General features: G+C 37.7%; 1 protein-coding gene across 3 annotated transcripts in view; it reads right to left on the bottom strand.

Moving 5' to 3' along the window:
• ABCB11 (ATP binding cassette subfamily B member 11) overlaps nucleotides 1–24850 on the bottom strand; it is a 93646-nt gene that overhangs the window by 56194 nt on the left and 12602 nt on the right. For all 3 annotated transcript variants that reach the window (XM_027773845.1, XM_027773844.1, XM_006153563.3), the window contains 7 exons: nucleotides 22960–23011; nucleotides 21950–22188; nucleotides 14331–14418; nucleotides 12346–12479; nucleotides 10467–10638; nucleotides 6381–6505; nucleotides 1940–2114 (listed from right to left, as the gene is read on the bottom strand). In XM_027773845.1, the coding sequence (XP_027629646.1) occupies nucleotides 1940–2114; nucleotides 6381–6505; nucleotides 10467–10638; nucleotides 12346–12479; nucleotides 14331–14418; nucleotides 21950–22188; nucleotides 22960–23011 (985 nt within the window). The remainder of the gene's footprint in view (nucleotides 1–1939; nucleotides 2115–6380; nucleotides 6506–10466; nucleotides 10639–12345; nucleotides 12480–14330; nucleotides 14419–21949; nucleotides 22189–22959; nucleotides 23012–24850) is intronic.

The following is a 24850-nucleotide window of genomic DNA, read 5'->3' as shown; positions in this document are numbered from 1 at the left end:
ATGAGTTTTCTAAATACAAGTCTTTCTACAGAGCAAGCAGATATAAACAGCTGGGACCAAAGTCAGCCATTGGTATCCCCACTTGCTAACTATCAAAAGTTCTTGGATCAATAAAGACAAGAGACTTTGTGCTCAGGTATGAGAACTGCAATACTTTCACTGGCTTTTCTAATATACAAAACTACATCTAAGTTATTTAAAAAGTGATTAAATAATAATAGTAGCACTTTCCATTATATAAAACACTTTACTATATATTACCAAATTTAATTTTTTAAAAGAATTATTTATTTAATGCTATTTGTTATTATTTTTTAATTTGACCAGGGAGAGACAAAGAAAAAGGGAGAAAGCAAGCTGCCAGGCCTGAGACTCCAACTGCAGTCGGCTATCTGGGAATCCAGTGCCTTTAACAACCATGCCACCTATTGGCCCCACCATATTTAATTTTTTAAAACAAAGTTCAAAGACATACCAGCAGTTCATGTCACAAAGACACATCAAATATGAAGATTGTTTTTAGTGCATTATCCTGTTAATTAAATCAAGTTAGTGGCTTAGAATAATTATATTTTAACAACTGATAGTCATTTTTTATTTGCACATCAAAATTTTATTTCATTTTCTCTGGAAATGTGTTTATATTAAAGCAGAATATCTTGACTTGCAGGCTTTCAGCTAGCAAATTTCTGGTATAGCATATTTTGATACCTTTTCTTTTTCCTTTTTTTTTTAACCTAATCAGTGCCTGTTCACTCAGAATCTGGAGCCAAAACACTTCATTAAACAATCTTACATGAAATGACTCTCTAGCTCCCTGCTAGGCCGAATGTAACATGTGCTTCATTTTCCATCACTTTAACCTCATGGACCTTACTGTCTGAAGGAAGAAAGTGGTGGGGGCAAGTATAATAAATACAAATGTTTAATGCCATACAAGGGCTCTGAAGGAAAGGTATAGCACATAAAAAAGAGAGAGAGAGAGAGAGAGAGAGAGAATAAGATATTAGATGAACACAAAAGACTTGACTGGAAAGTACCCCTCAGCTGAAAACTTGAACAATCTCCAGAGACCTGGTGTAAAAAGAGGGGGGCTGAACCAAAGAGGAAACACCTAGGGTGAGGGAATAGGATGAGAAGCCTTCCCTGACTTCAGACATACCTGGTTACCCTGGTTCAGTGTCAAGGTGACCTGTCCTCTACTCTATAGCATGTCACCATTTCTCATTATGCATTTATATGATTATTTAATTATTATTTCTCTCCTCCATGAAACTGTAAATTCTATCAGGGCAAAACAAACAAACAAACAAACAAAAACAAAGCAAAGCAAAACAAAACAAACAAAACATTTCTTTTGCTCACTACAGGTACCCCCACACATTGCATGTACCTGGCATATAGTAGATGCTCAGTAATTACTTATTGAATGAATAACAAGGAATTCTAAAATTAAAGGAGTCATGGCATTAGCTATAGTATAGCATAACACGGGGGAGAAATAAAATGTTTACATAACTTGTTCAGTTGAGGATATTATTGACTTGTTTAGTAATTCATTATGTTTCACAAATATGTTCATTAGTACATATCTTGTACCATTAATAAACACAATGATAAGAGCTGTTAATTTTTAGCTGAGAGATTACTGACTTTCCATTTTTATGGCATATTACCCTTTGAACTCAGTAAGAAAATCATCATTTTACAGCTATAAAATCTTCAGTTAATGGACATCATTAAATTGTGGGTTTCATTTCAAATGCTCAGCTTCTTCATACAAATTCCATAAGTATTACTTGTTTCTGCATATTGACTGCATCAACTCACTGATGCTTTTCTCCCTCAGTAACTAAGTAATAACGAAAACTCTAATCCATGGATATTTCTAGGATAAGCAGTAGGAAATGTTATGTCTGAGTCAAGTAGCTCAAAATACCTGGACGAGAGTTCCTGGTGTATATTCTTCCTCATCCAGGACCAGTTTTGAACCATACCAGAAGGCCAGAGCGTAACAGCAAAAGATGATGCACCACACATATCCAGTGAAGAATCCCATCACTATCCCTTTTCTAATTCCCCAACGTTGGGCATACACAAGATTCTTCTCATACCTGTAAAGAGAAAATGTTTGAGTGAACTTCAGCAGCAGCAGCAGGTCAAGTTATAATACTTTGAACAGGCAGCAGTGCAATGGTTTCACTCAATAATTAGAAAATCATCCTAAACCCTGAATAGCTATAGCGGGAAAGAATCCACAATAACCTTGGTGTAGTTACTTAAAGATTGTTTTAACCTGGCAATGAAAGAGTTGAAACCATGCTACTTAGAAAACACCCTAGCTGATTACTACCCAGATGAGTCACAACAGGTTAAGTGTGGCCCCAAGGAAAAGAATTTCAACTCTAATGTTTGGTCATGGGAGATATAATACTATTTGTGTTTGAATTGTTTCCTTGAGTCACATGGCATGTTTTCTATCAGAAAATAATGCATTGGCTCCAAATAAGCAGATGAAACTAAGTGGGTGTTTCCTGCCCCTCAGACTTAGAATTAGTGTTTCTACCAGGTCATCTACAGATACTCACCTACTGGCCTGTGTCCAAGAAGCTATGCTGTGACATAACTGGTCAGGTTCGGAGCCATGGGACATGGATAACTGAAACTACATGGAAATTCAACCTCTCAACATATCTATGGTTTGCACATATGTCCTCCCATTCTATATGTTGTCTCTTCACTCCATTGATTCCTTTGCTGTATAACAATTTTTATTTTGATATAATCCCATCTGTGTATTTTTTCTTTTGTTGCCTATGTTTTTTGGAGTCATATTCAAAATATTTTTGTCTAGATCAAGTCATGGAATTTTCCCCTATGCTTTCTTCTAGTAGTGTTACAGTTCTAGGTTAATCTGTTTAAGTCTTTAATCCATCTTGAGTTGATTTTTCATATATGGTGTGATATAAGGGTCTTACTTCATTCTTCTGCATGTGGATATCCAGTTTTCCCAACATTATTTAGTAAAGAAACTGTCCTTTATGCATGTTCTCAGCATCTTTGCAAAAATCAATTTACCATAAAATATTGTTTTGCTCTCTGTTCTGTTTCATTGGACTGTCTGTTTTTATGCAGGTACCACATTGTTTTGATTCCTATATTTTCATAGTGGATTTTGAGATTGGATAGTTTGATGCCTCCAGCTTTGTTTTTTATGTTCAAGATTACTTTTGCTATTTAGAATATTTTGTGATTATGCATCTTGGAGTTGTTTTTCCTAATATTGTGAAAAACATCATTGAACTTTTTTTTTCTTATTCTTCTTATTATTATTTATACTTTCAACCACTATACATCATTTAGATTATAAAGAGACTTTACCCAGTATGATATATACCTCAGACCAGCCCAGTTGAGAATATTCTACACATCATCGACATGTAATAAACCGTATCTGTGTCACACAAATGTCTTACCTCTCTATTTCCCCCCCAAATTTTCTTTCCTACACTCTTCCCCTCTCCCACTCTCCTTCCACTTTGTCCCTAGTGTCCATAACAATTTTCAATGCTTTTATGTGCTCCAGTCTTTCAGTCTCTACCATAGACTGTGAACAGTCAGTATATGTTAAGTGGAGGTATACAATGTCCCTCTTTCATAGCCTGACTTGCTTCACTCAACAATAAATCTTCCATATTCATCCACTTTCTATCAAATGCCAGGGTCTTGTTGTTTTTTATGGCTGAATAATATTCCATGGGGAATATGTGCCACACTTTTTCAATCCATTCATCTGTTTGTGGATATTTGGGTTGGTTTCATGTCTTAGCAATTGTGAATAATGCTACAATAAATATAGATGTGCAAGCACTTTTCTGACTGAGCATTCTCCTGTCCTGTCCTTTGGGTAGATACCCAAGAGTGGGATTGCTGAATCATATGGTAGTTCTATTTAAAGGTCTTTGAGAAACCTGCATGTTGTTCTCCACAGTGGTTTGGCCAATTTACATTCCTACCAACAATGTAGGAGAGTTCCCCTTTCACCACATCCCTGTCAGCACTTATCATTTTTTGCTTTTTTAATCTTTACCATTCTGACTGGGGTTAGGTGGTATCTCACTGTAGTTTTGATCTGCATCTCCCTTATGATGAGGGATATTGAGCATTTTATTGTATGCTTTTTTTTGGCTATTCATATGTCTTCCTTAGAAAGTTATTTATTCAAGTCATTTTCCCATCTTTTAGTTGAGTTAAATCATTTTCTTCCAGGTAAGCCACTTTAGTTTCCTTTGTATTCTAGTTATCGGAACCTTATCTGAGGTATAGTTTACAAAAGTTTTCTCCTATTCTGAGGATTGTCAATTCACACTAAGTACTGTGTCCTTTGGTGGACAGAAACTTTTTAATCTGATGGAAATTACATGAAATTTCTAGATTGCTTTGAGCACTATGGACATTTTAACAATTTAATTCTTCCAGTCCATGAACATGGAATATCTTTCTATTTATTCATGCCATTTTTAATTTCTTTCATCAATGTTCTATAATTTAAAGTATACATACATTTTTCTTCCTTGGTAATATTTATTTCTAATTAATTTTTTGTATCTCTTATAAATGGAATTGTTTTCATGATTTCTTTTGCTGATAGTTTATTGTTATTATACTGAAGTACTACTGATTTTTGTATGTTGACTTTGTGTCCTGAAACTTTACTAAAATCATTTATGAGTTCTAACAGGTTTTTTGGATGTTTGGGGTTTTTTTGGTGGAGTTTTTAGGACTTCTTTAATTATTTAGGATCATGTTGTTTGACAGTAAGAACAACTTAACTTTTTACTTTCTGAATTGGGTGACTTTAATTTTTTCTCTCGCTTAATTGTCCTGGTAGATTTTCAATAGTATGTTGACTAAAAGTGGCAAGAGTGGGCATTCTTGCTTTGTTCCTAATCTTGGAAAAAGCTTTCAAATTTTCACCATTATGATTTAACTGTGGGCTTGTAATAAATGGTTTTTATTGTGTTGAGGTACATTCATTTTATACCTAACTGTTGAGAGTTTTTAATATGAAAGAATGTTGAATTTTGTCAAATGTTTTTGCTCAACATCTATTGAAATAATCATCCTTTTTTGTCTTTCATTCTGTTGCTATAGTGTATCACACTTATTGTTTTGCATATGTTGAACCATCCTAGCATCCCAAGGATAAATTCCACTTGACCATGGTGAATGATGCTTTTCATATACTGTTGAATTCAGTTTGCTAGTATTTTTGTTGAGGATTTTTGCATTCCATGTTCATCAGGGATTTTGGCCTGGAATTTTCTTTTCTTATAGTGGCCTTGTCTGGCTTTGGTATCAGAGCAATGCTAGTCTTGTAAAATTAGTTTGAAGTATTCTCTTCTCTTTTATTATTTTAGAAAGAGCTGAAGGACTCATACTAGTATTCCTTAAAATGTTCAGTAGAGTTCAGCAGCGAAGCCATTAGATCCTGGCTCTTTCTTTGAGTAGAGATTTTTATTACTGATTCGGTCTTATTGTTCAATATTATTATTTATCTGATCATATTGATTGGTTTGATCATACTTTCTTTTATTGATTTGATCATATTTAGTATTTCTTCATGATTTAGTCTTAGTAGGTTATATGTTTCTAGGAATTTATCCCTTTCTTCTAGGTTATCCAGTTTACTGAGGCATAATTGTGCACAGTAGCCTGTTATCTTTTGTATTCCATTTTTTAATAAATAGTTTTTATTGATATAACAGTTGCTACAATATGATTTTTAAACATGCATACAATGTGTGATAATTAAATCAATGTGTTTAGTATACCTATACTTAATCATTTGAAACATTATATGCAGTAAGTTGTTAACCACATTCTCTTTATGTATTTTATAACATTAGCCACTGTTTCTTTTATCTATGCACAATTCCATTTCCATTAATCATAATTCCTCCATTTCGCCCATTCTTCCCCCTCCTTGTATTTCTGTGGGACCAGCTGTATTGTCTCATGTCTGTTTTCTTTTAGTAAATATAATTAGTATTTAATGTAGTCTAAATGCATTCTAGACTGACATAAGGTATGATATGGGCACATAATACTATTAGCATTTGAATAACTATCTAATCTAAGTTGTCTTTCTAAAAATCACCAACTCCAACATCTTCAGAAAAACATTGCTAAAGGCTCATGACTTCTTGTGATTCTTTGACCAGTTCTAATTACTCTGCCTAGCTACCTTGAAAACACATGCTCCCTCTTGATGCTATAGACCAAGGTTGATCTGCCACTCAATACTAAGTGGAGAAGATTCAGAGCACTATGCTGATTGATAAAATTCAGGAAAGTGGCAGGCATTTCAATTAACCCACCTTTCAGTCTCTCTTTTCTCACCACCAAAAGCAGCCACTGTTCGCATAGATGAAATTACTTCATCGGCCACTGACCCTGCTTTGGCATAGGCCTTCAACTCGTAGTCTGTAAACTTGGACACACTCTAAAGTCCAAAAAAAAGAAAAGGAAGTATGAAGACTATCTAATAATGTAGGTCACTCTGTCACTCAGTAATTCATTTAACAGAGTAAACATGTGGCACAACTTAATACAAACCATTTTCACTGTAACATTGTCCACAGGAGGAAAGAATTTGGTCCAAGTTTGATCTTTGTCAAGTTGCATCCTGGGTATTAATTGATATATCAAAATGACTCCATTAAAATTCAACTTAGAACCAGCAAGTGGCGTGGAAGTTAAGGTACTCCCACATGGTTGACAATGATTTGAGTTCGGGACCCAAAAGCTTGAAAATCACACCAGGTGCATGTGTCTAGAGGAGAATGGTGGAGAAGGGACTGTGGCATGGCCATCCCCCTTAGGGATGACTTCTCACTTTCCTTTTCTCTGTCTCTCTCTGATGAGCATTGGTGCCCTATGACAAAAAAAATTTTAAAAATAAATAAAAAATAAATAAATAAAAGTCAATCTCAAAATTCTCTCACAGAGTAAGTTCCAAATAAGTCATTCTGTGAAACTACAGTCTTTCTATCACTATATTAACAAATTATTCAAGTCAAACAATGCCATATTTCATTGTCTTAGGCAAAAGTCATTGCACAATTTGTAGACAAACATCAGAGTCAAAGACCAGAGGCCCATGCAGACCAAAACGACTGGTTAGAGTACATGCAATGAGAGAAAGGATCATAACGTACAAAGGAATCATGCTACAGAAGCAATTCCAGAGAAAGCTGCAGGTGAATATTGCACCATTCATTTCAATTCTAGGGCTAAACTACAACTTTGATTTTTACAAAAGGAAATGAAAAGACACCTATATTTAATATTTAACAAATTACTTTATCAAAATTAGACTTGGATTGAGTCCTAGTCAAAATTAATCCCCAAAGAAACCCTTGATAAATTAAGAAGCAAGTAAGAGACAAAACAAATACTATGTAAGATCAACTAACGAAAGAGGAAGTGGGAGAGAGTGACAGAGAGACAGAGATAGACTTTTTAATTTTTTCCACAGAAACTCATCATACCACAACCCTCATGTCCCAGTCTTCCAATTAGCTAGAATTACAGGCATAGGCAATATACCCAGCATGCTCAGCATGGCCCAGAAAAATTATCCCAGGCCTTGAGTGTGGCTTCCAGCCTCTCAGACTGTGGTGCCATCTGTGTACCACCACACATCACCTAAGTCCACATTTTATAAACTTTGTGAATTAAAAAGGCAGCAATAAAAATAGCGAAGCTATTTTCAACAACACTAAAATTTTAATTTGGGCATTATGGAGAACATTGCAGTTTTTTTGTTTGTTTTTGAGAAAGATTTTTGCTATAGGGTGTCTGTGTTCACCAGAGAGACAGAAGGCAAGGAATCATCTCCTTGGATGATGGCCACATCGCAATCCCTCCTCCTCCATTCTCCTCTCAGGATGTTGGGCGCACACACACACATGCCCAGCATGAGTTTTAAGCCACCGGGTCTGGGACTCAAACTGCTGTCAACTATGTGAGAGTCCAGTGATATAACTGTTACATCATTTGCTAGTTCCAACGCTGCAATTTTTATCACATCCCTTATCTAATTTTTTCCTGAAATATGTACTGGCAGCACAGCAACAAGAAAATTAGGTAGTTGTGAATGGTATCTTTTTTTTTTTTTTTTTTGAGAAGTTTTGCTATAGGGTGCGTGCGCTCACCAGGCAGACAGAGAGACAGAGAGACAGAAAGCGAGAAATCACCCCCCAGGGGGGATGGCCATGCCGCAGTTCCTTCTCCTCCATTCTCCTCTCGGGATCTTGGGCACGCACGCACACGCACCTGGCGTGAGTTTTAAGCCACAGGGTCTGGGACATGAACCGTAGTCAACTACATGGGAGTCCAGCGACATAGCCATTACACTAACTGCTGGTCCCAATGGTATCTGTTTTTATGATAATGACACATTAAGTAATCTCAGAACACTTCAATTAAACTATACAGGAGTTCAAAAGATACATATCAGAAAGCATTTTTAAAATTTCTCATGCTTCTCATCATACATATAAAAATCAAACAAAAGTATATGAAGCCTGTGAAAACTTCTCATGTGTTACATGCTGCCCATCTCTGCCTTTCATGTGTGTGTGTCCATGATAGTGACACATTAAGTAATCTCAGAACACTTCAATTAAACTATATAGGAGTTCAAAAGATACATATCAGAAAGCATTTTTAAAATTTCTCATGCTTCTCATCATACATATAAAAATCAAACAAAAGTATATGAAGCCTGTGAAAACTTCTCATGTGTTACATGCTGCCCATCTCTGCCTTTCATGTGTGTGTGTCCTGCCTTTGAAGTGAGCCTAGTGAAGTCACTTGTATTATTTTACCAGAGCAAGCATGCACAGACTTGAATGTGAGAGAGAAGTGCAGCGCTCTGACATTCCCAATCAGTGACACACTTACCAGAAGGTAGAATATGGGCACTGAGATGACGAGAGAAACTATGTTCTTGGTCTGTTTAAAACCAAGTTAACTGAGTAATGTTTTTAGTCTCCAATGCATTAAAATGTGATCTGTTATCTATTTGAGTGTGTATATTAATTTATCACAGATTTGACAAAAGAGATTAAATATGTTTGGGGGAAAGCTAAATCAAATATTAGTGGAACCCTGAATACCCCTCTGTGGAAACTGAGAGTTCCCTGTAACACAGCTGGAATGTGTTTGGTAGGGATAATTGTTGTAAAGTTTGCATGATGTAGTGGATTGGGGGAAAAAGTCAATCTCTCTTTAATAATTGATTTGGTGCCAGACACTGTGTTTAAGTGCATAAGGTAAATTATGCCCTGACTCATCACAACTTTTGGATATACAATCCCTATTTTGAATATAAGAAAACTGAGGTGTTAGTGGGTTAAGTGGATTTTTCTTGAGTCACACTGCTTGTTAGTGGTAGAGCCAGGTGGTGATCTTGTGACGCTGAATGAGCTCTTTGTTACTGTCACTCTAAACCATTAAACCATTTTTCTATATTGCCTGGGAAATGTTTGAGGAATATATTGCTAGGGATTGTGGGAATATTTTCATGGAAAATATCATTATGGAGACTGGTACCTAATATTCAAGGATGTGGGAATGTGTGTGCAGTTTTTCACTTGAATTTTATTCTCGTTTGCAGCAAATTATTAATGTACCCAATAGTGTGCAATCTAACATGGCTGTAAGTAAGAAACAATCATTTTTAAATCTTGGGAGTGTTTCTAACTGGAGTGACCCAAAATTCTCACTCCTACACTCTGTCTTGATCTGAATACCTGGGGAACAGAGGCAATGACAGGGATTATGCTCAGAATGGGTCAGGGGATCTCTCTGAAACTGATCAGATGGAATGGAAAACGAAGAGATGGTTGCATAAATCTCTTTTATGTGCTTGTTACCCATCGGGGGTGCTTGCTGGACCTTTTTGAGGGGAGCATATGAGATTGGAAGAACGTGAAAAACTTAAGAACATGGGAGAATGGGTGAGAATTTAGAGTCTGACTCCCTTCAACGTGATTCGCACTCTGCCACTTGCTAGCAGTGCAGTACCAGAAAACCTCTTTACCTCTCCAAACCTCAGTTTCTTATTTTTAAAACGGTGTAAATGCTCACTTTATAAGATAGTCATAAGGATGAGAGACAACAAAGATGAAGTTCCTCATAGTGCCTGACAAAATAATAAATGCTTGATAAATTTAGTTGTTCACTGTTAATAAAATAATAACTACCTTATTAAAACATCACTAACCTCTAATCTACTGACTGGCATTTGATACTGGGGACTAATCAAACAAAATAAAACAGAATAGTGATCATTATATTGACTAAACACACTCAGAAGAAGGGACTCAAGCTTCCCTTTTGAGCTGTTTATGGGTACAAGTGTCTTCTCATGCAGAGCAGCAAAAAGACATTCTTACCAGACCAATGATGGCTGCTCCAATCCCAATGAGAGGGCTGACAGAAATAATAACCAAGGTCAGTTTCCAACCTCTGTAAAATCCCAACAGGAACCCACAGACAGTTGAGGTCATGCGCTGAATGAAAAGGGCCATCTGGTCAGCAATGGCGTCATTGATTTTATTGATATCACTGGAAACCAGAGAGGCTTAGGTCACTCAACTGCATTTGGTCAATTCAAATATCTTGCTGAGAAATCTAAGTCCTTCCCTTCTAAACATTCCTATCTCTGTACCCTCATGCCCTTGTAGCACAATGGCTTCTTGAATCTTGGAAAATTTGCTGTACTTTGGATTTACTTCTCTTCCGGGCCAACTAAATTGGTCCTTAGCCCAACTTTCCCAACTGGTGTCCTTTGAACATTCTTAAATGCTGTTAGAAGTCATCTTTCTTATAGCCAATATCTTTGGTCTGTAAGAGCCCTTCTTCATGTCTGCTAAATCCTTTTAGCCTCAGAGTTCTAGTCACATACCACCTCATTCGTAAGCCTTGTATGGGCCCCCAGGAAGAAGCAATGTCTTCCTTGCACTTCCACAGCAATGAGTACTTAATCTGTATACCTTTATCTCCCTCTCTCTCTCTCTCTCTCTGTGTGTGTGTGTGTGTGTGTGTGTGTGTGTATGTGTGTGTGTGTGTATAATTACAGCATTCTACACGTAAGCAATATAGAATAATAGTTAAGAGCACCTTGTAAGCAATATAGAATAATAGTTAAGAGCACAGATTCTGGAGCCAGACTCTGAATATAAACTCTTCTTGAACAAGCTACTCCATCTTTCTATGCCTAAGTTTCCTCATAGGTAAAATGAGGATAATAATAGAACCTTACCTCAATGAGTAGCAATGACTATTAAATTAGTTAGTATATGTAAAGTATGTAGGACAGTGTCTATCATATAATAGGAATCCATATGTGTTAGTTATAATTATTTATTTATTTGCTTGCTTTTATTTTCCCTCCCACTTTAAGTGGTAAAAGTTCCTTAAGAGTAAGAGTACAAGTTAAGTGCTCCACAAGGCATATAGGTTGAATATAATTAAATTAAATTTATATTCCTGAGAACATTCCCTTAATACCTTGTCCAAATGGAACAAATAGGACTTGGGACTTCATAGCAAGAAGACCTTACCCAAAGTCTAGACCACTGTACTCTAGCCAGGGTATCTGTTCAAGGTTACAGTAAGTAAGGGGCAGAATAAGTGCTGGAATCTGAGGGCCCCAACTTTCAGGATGTTTTATCTCCTCTATGCACTGATTGCTTTTCATGGAACCTTAGGTTTAATTCAGTAGGGTTCAACTGGCTCTAATTATTCAGGGTTCATTCAGAATATCTGGAGGGCTGTGACTAAACTAATGTTTAGGCATAAACAGAATTTAAATTTAGTTTATTTAGTTTGTCTTTCTCAAACTGTTTTTGAATGTTTCATTTTGTTTTGTTTTCCTGTATGGAAATTGCCTTCATAAACATAGCAAGATAATTATTCCTAATTGTACTGTTTTGTTTTTCCTTAAATACCCACAGATTGTGACAGCCTCAATTTCTCCTTCTGAAGTCAAATTATTCTATTTCTCTTAGCTCTATTTTACAATACTTCTTTTCTAATATTTTAACCAATGGCCCACAAACCAATCTGTAGTACCTTGACTTTTGATTTTTAATAATCATACTTGATAAGACATTGCCTATGAAAAAAAACCATGCTATCCATGAAAGACCAACTTAAGACACAAAACCTATCAACAATAAACAAGAGTTTTCGCATTGATATTTTATTTAGAAACAAGTTTTATTATTTAAAAAACTCACGTATTAAAACAATGTTCTACCATCGACTTACTCAGAGAATCTTGTATTCAGTTCTCCCACTGAATTGCAGTCAAACCATCCTATTTCCATTCTCATTATTTTCCTAAAATAAATTGTTCTGATTTTCTGTATCTGACGAGCTGCAGCAATTACCCAAAAGCATATCTGGAAATGGACATGGCATTGCACTATTACAAACATTCGTTAATTTCTTCTCTTTTCCGAAGAAAATATTTGCAATGTAAGAGTTGAGAAAAAAGAGAAAATCATTCACAAAATGCTTCTTTTTGGAAACTAAGATGTGAGCTCTAAAATCTGTTGCTGCTAAAGTGGAGTTGAGCAGAACAACTCTACACGGAGCAGTGATTCGGGCTTGGCTCTAGCTCTGGCATCTAAGCAGACCCACAGTCTCTGGACTTCACCCCATCGGGCTCCACTTTCCTCACATGTAAAGCAAGGCTCACAGCATCAAAAATAAGATAGTATTACTCTAAAATCAGTATTTTTGCTGCCACTCTTAAGTGAATTTTTCCCTAATCCGTCTGCCTTTAAATGTTCATGATAGTTCAGGTAATATTTTCAGGAAACCTAAGACAAAAATTATGACATAAATCAGAAATCTAATCCGCTAATAGATATACCTTAATTTAAAAAGGCAAGCCTATCATTAAAATACCCAGTACTAGATGGGGAAAAATGGATTCATATCTCAACAACCAACACTACCAGACATTAGTAAATAAATGGTAAGGAATTTGTTGGGGTTTTTCTACAAAAAGTCGCAGAAGATGAATTTTTTTTTCTTTATTAGGGGTTAAGTAACCCCCAGGCTCTTCCATGACTTAAATCTAAAATATGATCTATTAATATTTATAGAATATGGGTTAGAATCTAGTTTGGTGAGACTTTAGCAATGAAAAAGAAAATGAGTAAATTTTGAGAGGGTGTCACGGTAGCACAGTGGTAAAATGCAACACTCTGTGAAGCTGACCCATGTGAGGAGGTTTCAGGTTTGTGTCTGGGGACCGCCCAGAGAATACTGGCCCACACACGCCCATGGTCATCTGGGGCTGGCTGGGGCCTGCTGAGGCTGGAGTGGAACATGGCTTCAGAACTCTGTTGGAGATGCTGTCTCTCTCTCTCATTCATGTAATAAATAAATTCTTTTTAAAAGAAAGTAAGTTTTGGAACAACCAGATGGCATAATGGTTATGTTGCTGGATTCCCATGTAGTCAGCTGTGGTTTGAGTTCTGGCTCACACTGCATACGTGTGCATGTGTGCCCAAGATCCTGACTCTCAGTCTCTCTCTGTCTCTCCAGTGAGTGCACGTGTCCTATAGCAAAAATCTCTCTTAAAAAAAAAAAGTAAACTTTGCTTTTCTCCACCTCCCTGTACCTTTTTCTCCACACTACTCACTCTCCCTCTACAAACACTCATAACTGTCCACATCTGAGTTTAGAAGAGAGATGAAGAGGAAAGGGCAGGAAAGGACAGACCATTACAACTAAAAGTTTATTTCTCATCTCCCTGGACAACTGGTTATATTCTTCTCAGTTACCTGCCTGAGAGGAGGATTCCCTCCCATTCTTTCATATCCTCCTAAAGGAGAACTGTAGTTCTGGGGGCTTCTGAATAGTTTAGAAGTTTAAGACCACGGAGCAGCAGATGGCATAATGCTTACATCACTGGACTCCCACATTGTTGACTGCGGTTTGAGTCCTGGACCCGGTGCCTTGAAATTCACACCAGAAGTCTGTGCATGTGTGCCCCAAATACAAAGAGAAGACTGGAGTCGAGAAGGGATTGTGGTGTGGTCATCCCCCCAGGAGATGATTCCTTGCTATCTGTCTCTTTGTCTCTCTCTGTCTCTCTGGCAAGCACACACACCCTATAGCAAATTCTCTCTCTAAAAATATTTTTTTAAATAAAAGAAGTTGAAGACCACACTTTGCATTTCATTGTAATGTCTTTGAACCCAGATGTTGATGGATAAATAAACAGAGAAGCTGTTTACTTGCATATATCCTGCGACAAATACTAGGACAGCGACTCCAGCATAATAACTGGCAAATGCAATCATTTCACTTTCAATGTCCAGCAACCTTCAAATGAGAAAAAAAAAAAAGTGAAATATTACAAGTATGATCGAGTTACAAAGGATAACATTTGCAGATGCAGAGGGATTTAAGACATGAATTATATATTTTTATTAAATACAAATAAAACATTTGTGCAGAATTATAATCAATCTAGCCAAATCTCTAAATATACCTCATGGTATCAATCTCAGCAATAACCTATTTCCTTCATATTTATAGGTGGGTATGCTAGGACTGTGAAATAATTAACTGGTCAGTTGCTAGTAGCCAGGGGATCCTAAATGACAGCCCAGAGCTTGGTCCACCTTTGTCCCTTTCACTCATATTCATCATGCAGTGATAGAACAACCATAGTTAAGAAAGGCCTTCAAAAGCCAGGCAGGCTCTCTGAAAAGACACTGACAGAAAGATGTGCGCTCTAAATCGGGAAGCTTACATTGACCTCCTCCAGGAATCTAAGTTAGCTTTTCAACTTCTCCAGCTCAGACTGATAATGTGAAAAATGTCTGTGTCATCTCCCCCTGGGGAAGAAAAGTGTTCTATTAGCCCTGTCTTTCTGCTTACTACAGCCCATGAAGATTTACTCACCAGAACAATTTTTAAGGTTGAAGCTAAGACCCTGTGGGGATTAGCAAGAAATATCTTTGGCATTTTTCCCAGCAGAGATACCATGCTGAGACACAGGGTTTGGGATTGGCAGGGCCACAGAGGGGAAGAAAGAAATATTCTGAAATTGCTTTTAGGAACTAATTTTTTTTCTTTTATTTTTGGAGAGGTTTTTGCTATAGGGTGCATGTGCTCGCCAGACAGACAGAGAGAGACAGAGAGACAGAAAGCAAGAAATCACCCCCCAGGAGGGATGGCCACACCGCAATCCCTTCTCCTCCATTCTCCTCTCGGGATCTTGGGCACGCAGGCACACGCGCCTGGCATGAGTTTAAGCCACCGGGTCCGGGACGCGAACTGTGGTTGACTACGTGGGAGTCCAGCGACATAGCCATTATGCTAACTGCTGGTGCCCCCAGGAAATAAATTTTATAATGGAAAAAAATTATATTAGCTGATGAAAATGCCAATCTTCAGGGACAAGTTAGATGATACAGTGTATCTCTTTAGAAAATTAGAAAGCAGCACCTTAGTATAGATGGTCTTGTCCTGTTCTTTCTTCTTTTTTTTTCCCTCAGGTTCTTGTCATGAGGTACATATGCTCATGCACACGCACATGCACTTGGCATCGTTTCTCAAGCCCTAGATCCAACCACCATGCCACCTGTTGGCCCCAACCTGTGTTCTTTCTACTATTGACTTTCCTCTTGTAACTTGAGCTTGAATTATTCCCTCCCTCTACTGGATTCAGACCAAATATTGCAATATAACTCTCTTAATACAGAATAAATTATCTTACAAAGGTTTTTATTGTTTACACTATTGGTCAGTATCTACAATGAATATATTTAGTATTTTATGTTTGTCATGCTAGTAGATTTCAAATTACTTGAAGGCAAGAGTGGGCTTATGCTGCTTGGTTGTACTGCTCAAAGCCTGGTATAATACCTTATAGGTAGCAGGTAGTCAATAAATATTTCTTGATTTTCCTTTGACCTTCAAAACATTATTAAGAAGGAAAATAACTGCCACAGTCAACTGCTCTGCCCATCTCCAAACCAACTAAAAATGTCATCTGCTCACCACATTCCCAATCTATCATGATAACTAAGGGGAACTCAAGAATAAGCTAGATCTAGAAAATCACAGTTTACAAAAAAATATTCACAATCAGAGGGTCTTACAAAAGCTAAGTTTCTCTGTATAGCATGAATAATGTATTACTAAGATTAAAGCCTTCTAATGTATATGAATCATTGCTCTTAGTTTTCTGTCTGTTAAATAAAATTTGGATGTCTGAAAACAGAAAACTATGAACCTTTTTTTTTTTTGGATAAGTTTTTGCTATCAGACATGTGTGCTTGCCAGAAAAACAGAGAGAGACAGAGAGACAGAAAGCGAAAAATCACTCCCCAGGGGGGATGGCCATGCCACAGTCCCTTCTCATCCATTCTCCTCTAGGGATCTTAGGCACGCACACACACACATGCCCAGAGTGAGTTTAAGCCACCGGGTCTGGGACTTGAACCACAGTTGACTACGTGAGAGTCCAGCGACGTAGGCATCGTGTCAACTCCTGATCCCTTTTTTTTTTACTATAAACATTTTTTAAAAAGTTTTACTTAGGGTCTGGCAGGTGATGTGGTGGTTAAGGCACTGGACTCTCACATGGTCAACCAGTGGTTTGCTTTCTCACTTTCCCATTCTCTCTCCCTCTCTCTATCTCTGTCTCACCAAATTAAAATAATAATAACAAAAATAAGTAATTATTTTTTTTTAAAGTTTTACTTAGATGGGACCAGCAGTTAGCATAATGGCTATGTCGCTTAACTCCCATGTAGTCAACTGTGGTTCCAGTCCCAGACCTGTTGACTTAAACTCATGCCAGGCACATGTGCGTGCATGCCCAAGATCCCAAGAGGAGAATGGAGGAGAAGGGATTGCGGTGTGGCCATCCCTCCTGGGGGGTGATTTCTTGCTTTCTGTCTCTCTGTTTTTGTCTTTCTGGTAAGCACACACCCCCTATGGCAAAAATCTTTCCCCCCCCCAAAAAAAAGTTTTACTTAGATTGTCTGTGGTGCATTCATTATAGATACTTTTAAGCAGAGGTGATAAAGTCCCTGTCCTGAAAAACACAGCTGTCAGCTTATGAATGAACACATGTGGATTGAGAGTATTGGGCATCCATCCAGCTTTAGGATTTCCTGGGCAAAGTTCAAGAGTGCCATCACTACTGGATGTTGCAGATAAGGACATGTGTAGTGTATGACTTCTCACTCCTGAAGTGCCCTGAAGGGATCAATTAACCCATTCCTATTTTATTCTGGGAAAAAGTTTGGGGACTTTGGAGACTACTAGGGAATATTTCTGGAACAAGACAAATCTAATCAGAAAAACCAATAGGAACCAGAAGAGCAGGCCTGACTTGAGTCCCTGGATTGCACATTAAGTTTTTCACCATCTGCATGGTGGAAAGGTCTTATGATCATAAAACCTTGGAAAACATCTTATCAAGTGAGGAGGTGATTGGGACCACAGAAAAGCACCATTTTTTAAACAGCAAAACTGACATAAATCTGCTTGAATGGATTAAGAGTCCCCTGACTTTGTTGGCTAGAGAAGAGGGGTGAGAAATGACAGTTAGTTGGGAAAGGTAAAAGATATTTTACAAATTATTAAGACATGAGAAGTCTTACTTCACTTCTTGGGAAAAACAAAAGCATCATAAAATTGTATCAACCAAGTCATACATCAAGGTCTCAAATTTACTAAAGCCCTAGGTTTTCATTTTAAACACCTAGGTGGTCTCTAGCGCATTGATGAATAAAGAGTCTTCCAATGGTTCTCCTGTGTCAGAGACCCTGAAGCACTAACATATCAGAGTATTGGAGAGAACATCACTGTCAACTCCAGGCTGAGTGAGTGGTACAAGCTGTCCACAGTACATGTTCTAATTTCAGAACTGTGGAAGCTCTGTACCCCTTAATGCATGGGGCATTTAGCTATGAAAAATTGACTTATCATTGTCCATGCAATACAGTAGCATTTTCATTTCAGAGAATCCATGACCATGTTTTTTTTTTTTCCCTCCCAGAGAGCTGTTTTTTACTTGTTTTTAATTTAAGTTTTTATTTTGAAATAGGTATGGACTCCCACTAAATTGTAAGAAATAATACATCAAGACTTACATATATCCTTTGTCCAGTTTTCCCCCAATGCTAACATCTTACAACATTACAAGACAATATTACAACTAGGATATTGATATTCTCAACACTGCAAGAGTTCCTCATGTTGCTGTTTTATACCTTTACATACTCTCATACTACTTTGTTTGTAGTATATGCAATGGATTAAATAATATACTCCAATGGCAAGACTTCATAAAGAAAAAAAGTCCCAACTTACATCCTATCCATGAAAGATACAAGTTCCTCCTCTTCCTTAGCCCCTGGCTACTGCCAACTTGTTTTCCAAGATTATAATACTGTTATTTCATAAATGTTATATAAATGGAATCATACAGTATGTAATCTGTTGGGACTGACTTTTCTTTCAGTCATCAAAACTTTTTTTTCAACTTTCATCATCAAAACTTTGTTCCTTTTTATTACTAAATGGTATTCCACAGTATAGATATATGTGTCACTATTTGTTTAACCCCTTGCCCATTGAAGGCTGCCTGGGTTGTTTCCAGTCTTTGTCTATTACAAGTAAACATTTGGATATAGGTATTTATGGGAACATAAGTTTTCATTTCTCTGGTATAAATTCCCAAATGTGGATTTGCCGGGTCATATTTTAGTTTTGTGTTTTAAAAATGAATTATTTATTCAATTAAATTAATTAATTAATATTTATTTTAATTTGCTATAGGGCATGTGCACTTACCAGAGAGACTAGGCAGAGGCAGGTGTGAGAAAGCAAGCCACCAGTCCAGGACTCAAACTCTGGTTGGTCATGTGAGGTGCCTTAACCACCATCACACCGGCTGGCCACCGTATTTGAGTTTTTTTAAAAATTGCTACACTGTTTTCTGGAGTAATCATAGCATTTTACGTTCCTGCCAACAATGTATGAGTGACCACCTCCTCCACATATTCATCAGCATTTAGATTAGTTTTTATAATTTAGAAAACTCAAGTAGAGAAAGAAAGTCTGTTGCATTTACTCGTGGTTTTGCTTACCATGTTTTTCCTTCCTGATGTCTGAGATTTGTTTTTTCATTATTTCCTGTTTAGAAAACTTCCTTTAGTCATGCTTTTACAGTAAGTCAACTAGAATCCAAGACTTTTGGTTTCTTTCATCTGAGGTCTCAATTTCTCCTTTTATGAGGGTGATGGTAAATGTCTTGCCTTCTGACCCCACCCAAGCAGGAAGGGGAGAGGTGCCTCAGTAAGGGTGGTTCAAAGTCCCCACATATTCTCACTGACACCAAGGAGTGCAGGAGTGACACAGGATGGACTCATTACCACCCAGCTACTGTATAGTCCAAAAAATTCATGTGTTGAAATTCGTGGATATTATGGGAACAGCAGTTGGTATAATGGCTATGTTGCTGGATTCCCATGTAGTAGACCGTGGTTCGAGTCTCATACCTGGTAGCTTAAACTCACGCCAGATGTGTGTGCGTGCATGCCCAAGATCCCAAGAGAAGAATGGAGGAGAAGGGATTGCGGAGTGACCATCCCCCCTGGGGGGAGTGATTTCTTACTTTCTGTCTCTCTGTCTTTCTGGTGAGTGCACGCACCCTAGAGCAAAACAAAACTCTCCAAGATAAATAAATAAATAAATAAATAAAACCAAAAATAAACAAACAAACAAACAAAAACAAAGAAAGAAAGAAAGAAAGAAATTCATGGATACTGTGATTGTATCAAAGGGAAGGAACTTATTCAACTATGGTATTAAGATCTGGGGCCTTTGGAGGTAATTAGGATTACATTGAGTCATCAAGGACCCCAATGATTGAATAATGGTGGTTTTATAAGAAAAGAGAGAGAAATCAAGACACAAGCTCTTGCCCTCTCCCCATGTAATGCCTTACAACACCCAAGTCTCTGCAGAAAGTCCCAACCAGCCTGAAGACCCTGATACTTGGACCTCCAGAATCATGAGCTAACTAAACTTCGTTCTTTAAAAAGTATTCAACCTGTAGTATTCAATTGTAGCAACAGAAAAGCAGACGAACAGCTCCCAGCTTGACACTGACTAATGTGGGTGAGTGAGGTTATGATTTTTCCCTTTGTCATTTGGCTGGAGTAAAGTAGTTATTACCTAAATGCTTTTGTCTAGGTTTTCTTCTTTCTGCTCCACTGTTTAGAGATAGCAAAATTTTGCTAGGTCTTTTTTGTTCTGTTCTCATCAGGGTTTCCAGTTTGCTAGCCTTTTTAGCACCCTGTCTAGCACATATGAGGCATGAAGGAAACCCTAGGAACTCACAACTATGGTATTTTGGGAACCTGAGGTTTCTAGTCAGTTGACGTTCTTTTCCTCACTTTCCAGAGTATTGTTTTTAGTATATGCAATGGATTAATTAATATACTCAAATGGCAAGACTTCATAAAGAAAAAAAGACCCAACTACATCCTGTTCATGAAAGATACAAGTTAGATATATTCAAAACCTCAAGAAGGTTAAAAGAAAAGAATAGAAAAAGATATATCATTGCAGTTAGAAACCATCAGAAACCAGAAGTCCCTATACAAATACCAAACAACATAGACTTTAAAAATTGTTGTTGGGCCAGCAGGTGGCATAGTGGTTAAGGCTCTGGACTCCCATGTGGCCTACTGCAGTTTGTGTCCTTGACCTGGTGGCTTGCTTTCTCACTCTCTCTCTCCTATCCTCTCTCTCTATAGTGACTGCATGTGCCCTATAGCAAATTCAATAATAATAAATTAAATAAATAAATCTCTAAAAATATATATTCATGTCTTCAATGCTTATATGAGTTTCTAATACACAGATGGTATTAAAAATTTTTGATTGAAGGAGAGACTAATGAATAAACCTAAGAGTACATAATATTATGCAAAATTGTTAGTGATATAAAAGAACTTATTCATAGTCTGGTATTAAGCCTGTAGAAAGTTTCCAAAGTGAGGGTGAAAAATATAAATTCATTTGGAAGAACCATTTATGTCTTTCTAGCCAAGACATGTTCTGCCTTTGATTCTCTGGTCCACACTATGGTGAGTGTGTGGGTTTATACGTGCAAAGTAGCTTGTTCTGAACCCAAGGTAACATGAGGCAGGCTGCAAAGTCCATGCCATGACAGTGAGTCAGCCCTGCAAACACTGTATAGTCATTGATTACAAGGTGGCATGTCAGGCTTATCACAAAAAGGATAGGAGCACAGTGACTGCACCTGTCTGAGATCTGGTTATTTCTGTGTGACTCTTTGCCGGTCACAGTCCAACGTTCTCCTACAGAAACTCGAGTACTGACTGAGACTGGTGGCCCTGCTCCACGTAATGCAGCATGCTAGTGAGATTCCCACTACAGAGCAAAAGCTTGGCCCGAGGAAATCATAAGCCCCAGTCACAAAGCTAAGGAACAGAAGAGAGCTAGTGTATGGGTAGGGAGGGCAAACTTTGGATATAAGGCTCAGTGAAACTCATGGGTCACCTCTCTGGTGGCACTTAGTATTGGTAGGGTGGTTTTCAAGGTTAGAGTCAACAAAGTGGCTAAATTTAATGATATATGTAATAAGCAATGTCCAATTCTGTTTCTATTAAGATTTTTTAAAACAGTGAGATAGAAAGAACCTCAGGCAGAGTAATTTCTAGACATATGGTTAAATTAATGTTTCTGTTTTCTTTGAGTTAGATACCACTCCAGCTTGACCAAAATCAAGTCCGCTTTACACATTTGAAATGAGAATTTATGATATAAGCACACGCACAAAAAATTTTAAATAGCCTACCCACAACTTGTTCCATTTGTCACATTCTGGTGGAGGGAGCTGTTGATCCAAACTATGGTGTTATTCACACATGCTTTTCCAGGAACCTTGAGTTCTTGTAATTCAACATCATACTCAATAAAAACATCTGTCATGGTGCCAAAAATGAGTAGCACACCTGGTGGGGCTATTCCATGGAGTAATGCACATAAGCTTCCCATAACCATCAGCCAAATGTCAGTCGATGAAGAAAATCGAAACTTGAAAAACAAAGAATTCAGAGATCATCTATGGGTGAAAAGCAGGAGAGGTAGAAGGACTATTTCATTTTAGTTACTAGATTCTCATAAATAGTACTCAACACTACATTCTATGGGAAGCATCTTAATTGAGCAGTAGCGTTCACACTACCTACATCAGAATGAACTTCACATTAACTATCTAAAACATCGAACTTCTACATTGTTAGATCTTATTATTTCCTTCCTAGTCTCCGAATTTATTCTCTTTATCTCCCAAGATGACATTAGTTTTTAATTAATCATCTGTGACTTAAGGGGGCAATAATCCTTGTCACTGATGCCATTGCTAGGCAAATACATGGCGGGGGGATTTCAATGATGACATCAATTGGCTCCCAGAATACTGACAATGAAGAGTGACTATTTGTATCTAGAAATAACCTCCGCCCCATGGAAATATGCAGCAAATACCCACATTGCAGAATTTCTAACGATTAGTCATAAAAATAAATATACATGATGTGATAACTATGGGATGATTTTTCTTACTAAATAATAATGGGCTTAGTGATTATTTTCTTTTGTAATTTATTGAACAGGACTTATGTGTCTAATCAACATTAAATTACTAATTGTTACTCAGCATGTTGTCACACAGGCAAAGCTTCAGACTGAAAAAGAAATCACTGTAGTTAAAAACCTGCGGACATGACTAAAGATTGAACACTTCCTCCATGATGTGAACAATTCAGTTGTAAAACTGATGTCACAAATCAACAGTTTTATTACCAATTGAAAGAAGCCAATTTGAATGCTGTCACCATTCTTCTTTTCTTGTAACCTGAGGAGAGAAACAGGGATTTAAAGAACACTCCTTTATTTTTCTTGGGTGGGAGGGGGGCTGAGATTTTGGCCTTAGGGCACATGATGCCCTCACTGAAGAGAGAGAGAGACAGAGACCATCCTTTCCAAAACAAAGAGAAAGTCTCCATAGTTGGTGATTTCATAAATCATTCTTTAGTAGAAAGTACTCACTGACTGGAAACTTCTGGCCAAACATATAAGGCATCTTTAAAACCAACTTTTGTTCTTCTAGATTTATCTCTTTCAGAGATTTCAGTATTGCAAATTCTCAGATTCAATGGAGATTCACTGAGGTTTTTCCAAGAGTTAGGGCAAGTAGAAAATCCTCTTTGTACTTCCAGTTATACCTGCAAATAACTATTGGGTTGTCTAGAAAGTCATGATGCATTTTTGCATAGAAAAATGACTTTCTCAGTGACCTAATATTTGACCTCATTCATAGCTCTTAGCCTGTTTGTGCCTACGGATGCCTAGCAGGTACATGAAATGTTGGATTACCTGATTTTTAAGCTTCCTTCTAGCACTAGAAAATTTTACAACTACATTTATTGTGTTGATATGATAGAAAATTCAAGAACACTCCCATATTCCCCATAAAATCATATTTTTTTACTATTTCTTATTTATTTCATTTCTCATAAAGTCATGCTTGACCTGTCTGTGACCTCAACTCCTAGGATCTCCAGTTTACCTAAGTTACTCATTTTATGGGTACACCCTGACCTTTGCTGTCACCAGGAACTACAAGACTCCTGACATATTTAGCCCCATTAGCACTCTGTGACTTCCTTTGCATCTTGTTTTCCCACTTCTTTCCTCCTTCCACACCTGTTTGTCATTCTCAGTTGCAATCTGTAGCCCTTTAAACCCTCTAGTTATTTAAAGGGGTTTGTTTCTGTTTTTGTTTTTTTGAGAGGTTTTTGCTATAGGGTGTGTGTGCTCGCCAGAAAGACAGAGACAAAGAGACAGAAAGAGAGAAATCATCCCCAGAGGAGATGCCCACACTGCAATCCCTTCTACTCCATTCTCCTATTGGAATCTTGGGCACACATGCATGAGTTTAAAGTCACCGGGTCCAGGACTCAAACTGCGTTCAACTACATGAGAGTCCAGTGCCATAGCCATTACACCAACTGCTGGTCCCAACCCTCTAGTTACTTAAAATCACAAAACCATCCAAACGTTGCTTCCTTCCTCATGCATTCCAGGTCCCACTGCAGCATTTAAATCACATTCTCACCATCATCCTCGGTTTTCCCTAAACCCATCCTTGGAAACCATCTTTGCATCCATCTAGCTGTTTGTCCCTCTGCTCCTTCAGTCAGGCAACTAGGCCTGCTAGAGGCAATCTCACCATGGGGGTAACTGATGCCAACACCTACAGTGCCTATTAGTCAACTGCCAAGCTTCCTTTCCAAGCCAGAATGCCAAGGTCTTACTGAGACATTGTCCAAAGTCCCTCACGATCTGGCCCCTTAGCTCGCTGACCTCAGTTCTCCCTGCTACTTTCCCATTCTCAAAGTTCCAGTCACGAGGAATTCTTGCCGACCTTCATCCAGACCAAACCATTTTCCACTTCCAGATGTTTACATTTTGCTATTCCCTCTCTCTGAAAGTTCTTTCTCCAGATACTCATGTGGATGCCTCCCTCACTGCCTTTAACTCTTCCCATAAAAGTCACCTTCTCTTGGGGCTAGTAGGTGGCATGGTGGTTAAGGTGCTGGACTCCCACATGCCCAGCTGCAGTTTGACTCCCAGACTTGACAGCTTGCTTTCTCTTTCTCTCTCTCTCTTTCTCTCTTTAAAAAATAAAAAA

This window comes from Tupaia chinensis, unplaced genomic scaffold (genome assembly GCF_000334495.1).
Source record: "Tupaia chinensis unplaced genomic scaffold, TupChi_1.0 Scaffold000381_1, whole genome shotgun sequence".
Lineage (NCBI taxonomy): Eukaryota > Metazoa > Chordata > Mammalia > Scandentia > Tupaiidae > Tupaia > Tupaia belangeri.
Note: the sequence above shows the minus strand (reverse complement) of the source record. Positions and strands in the feature narration are given on the sequence as shown.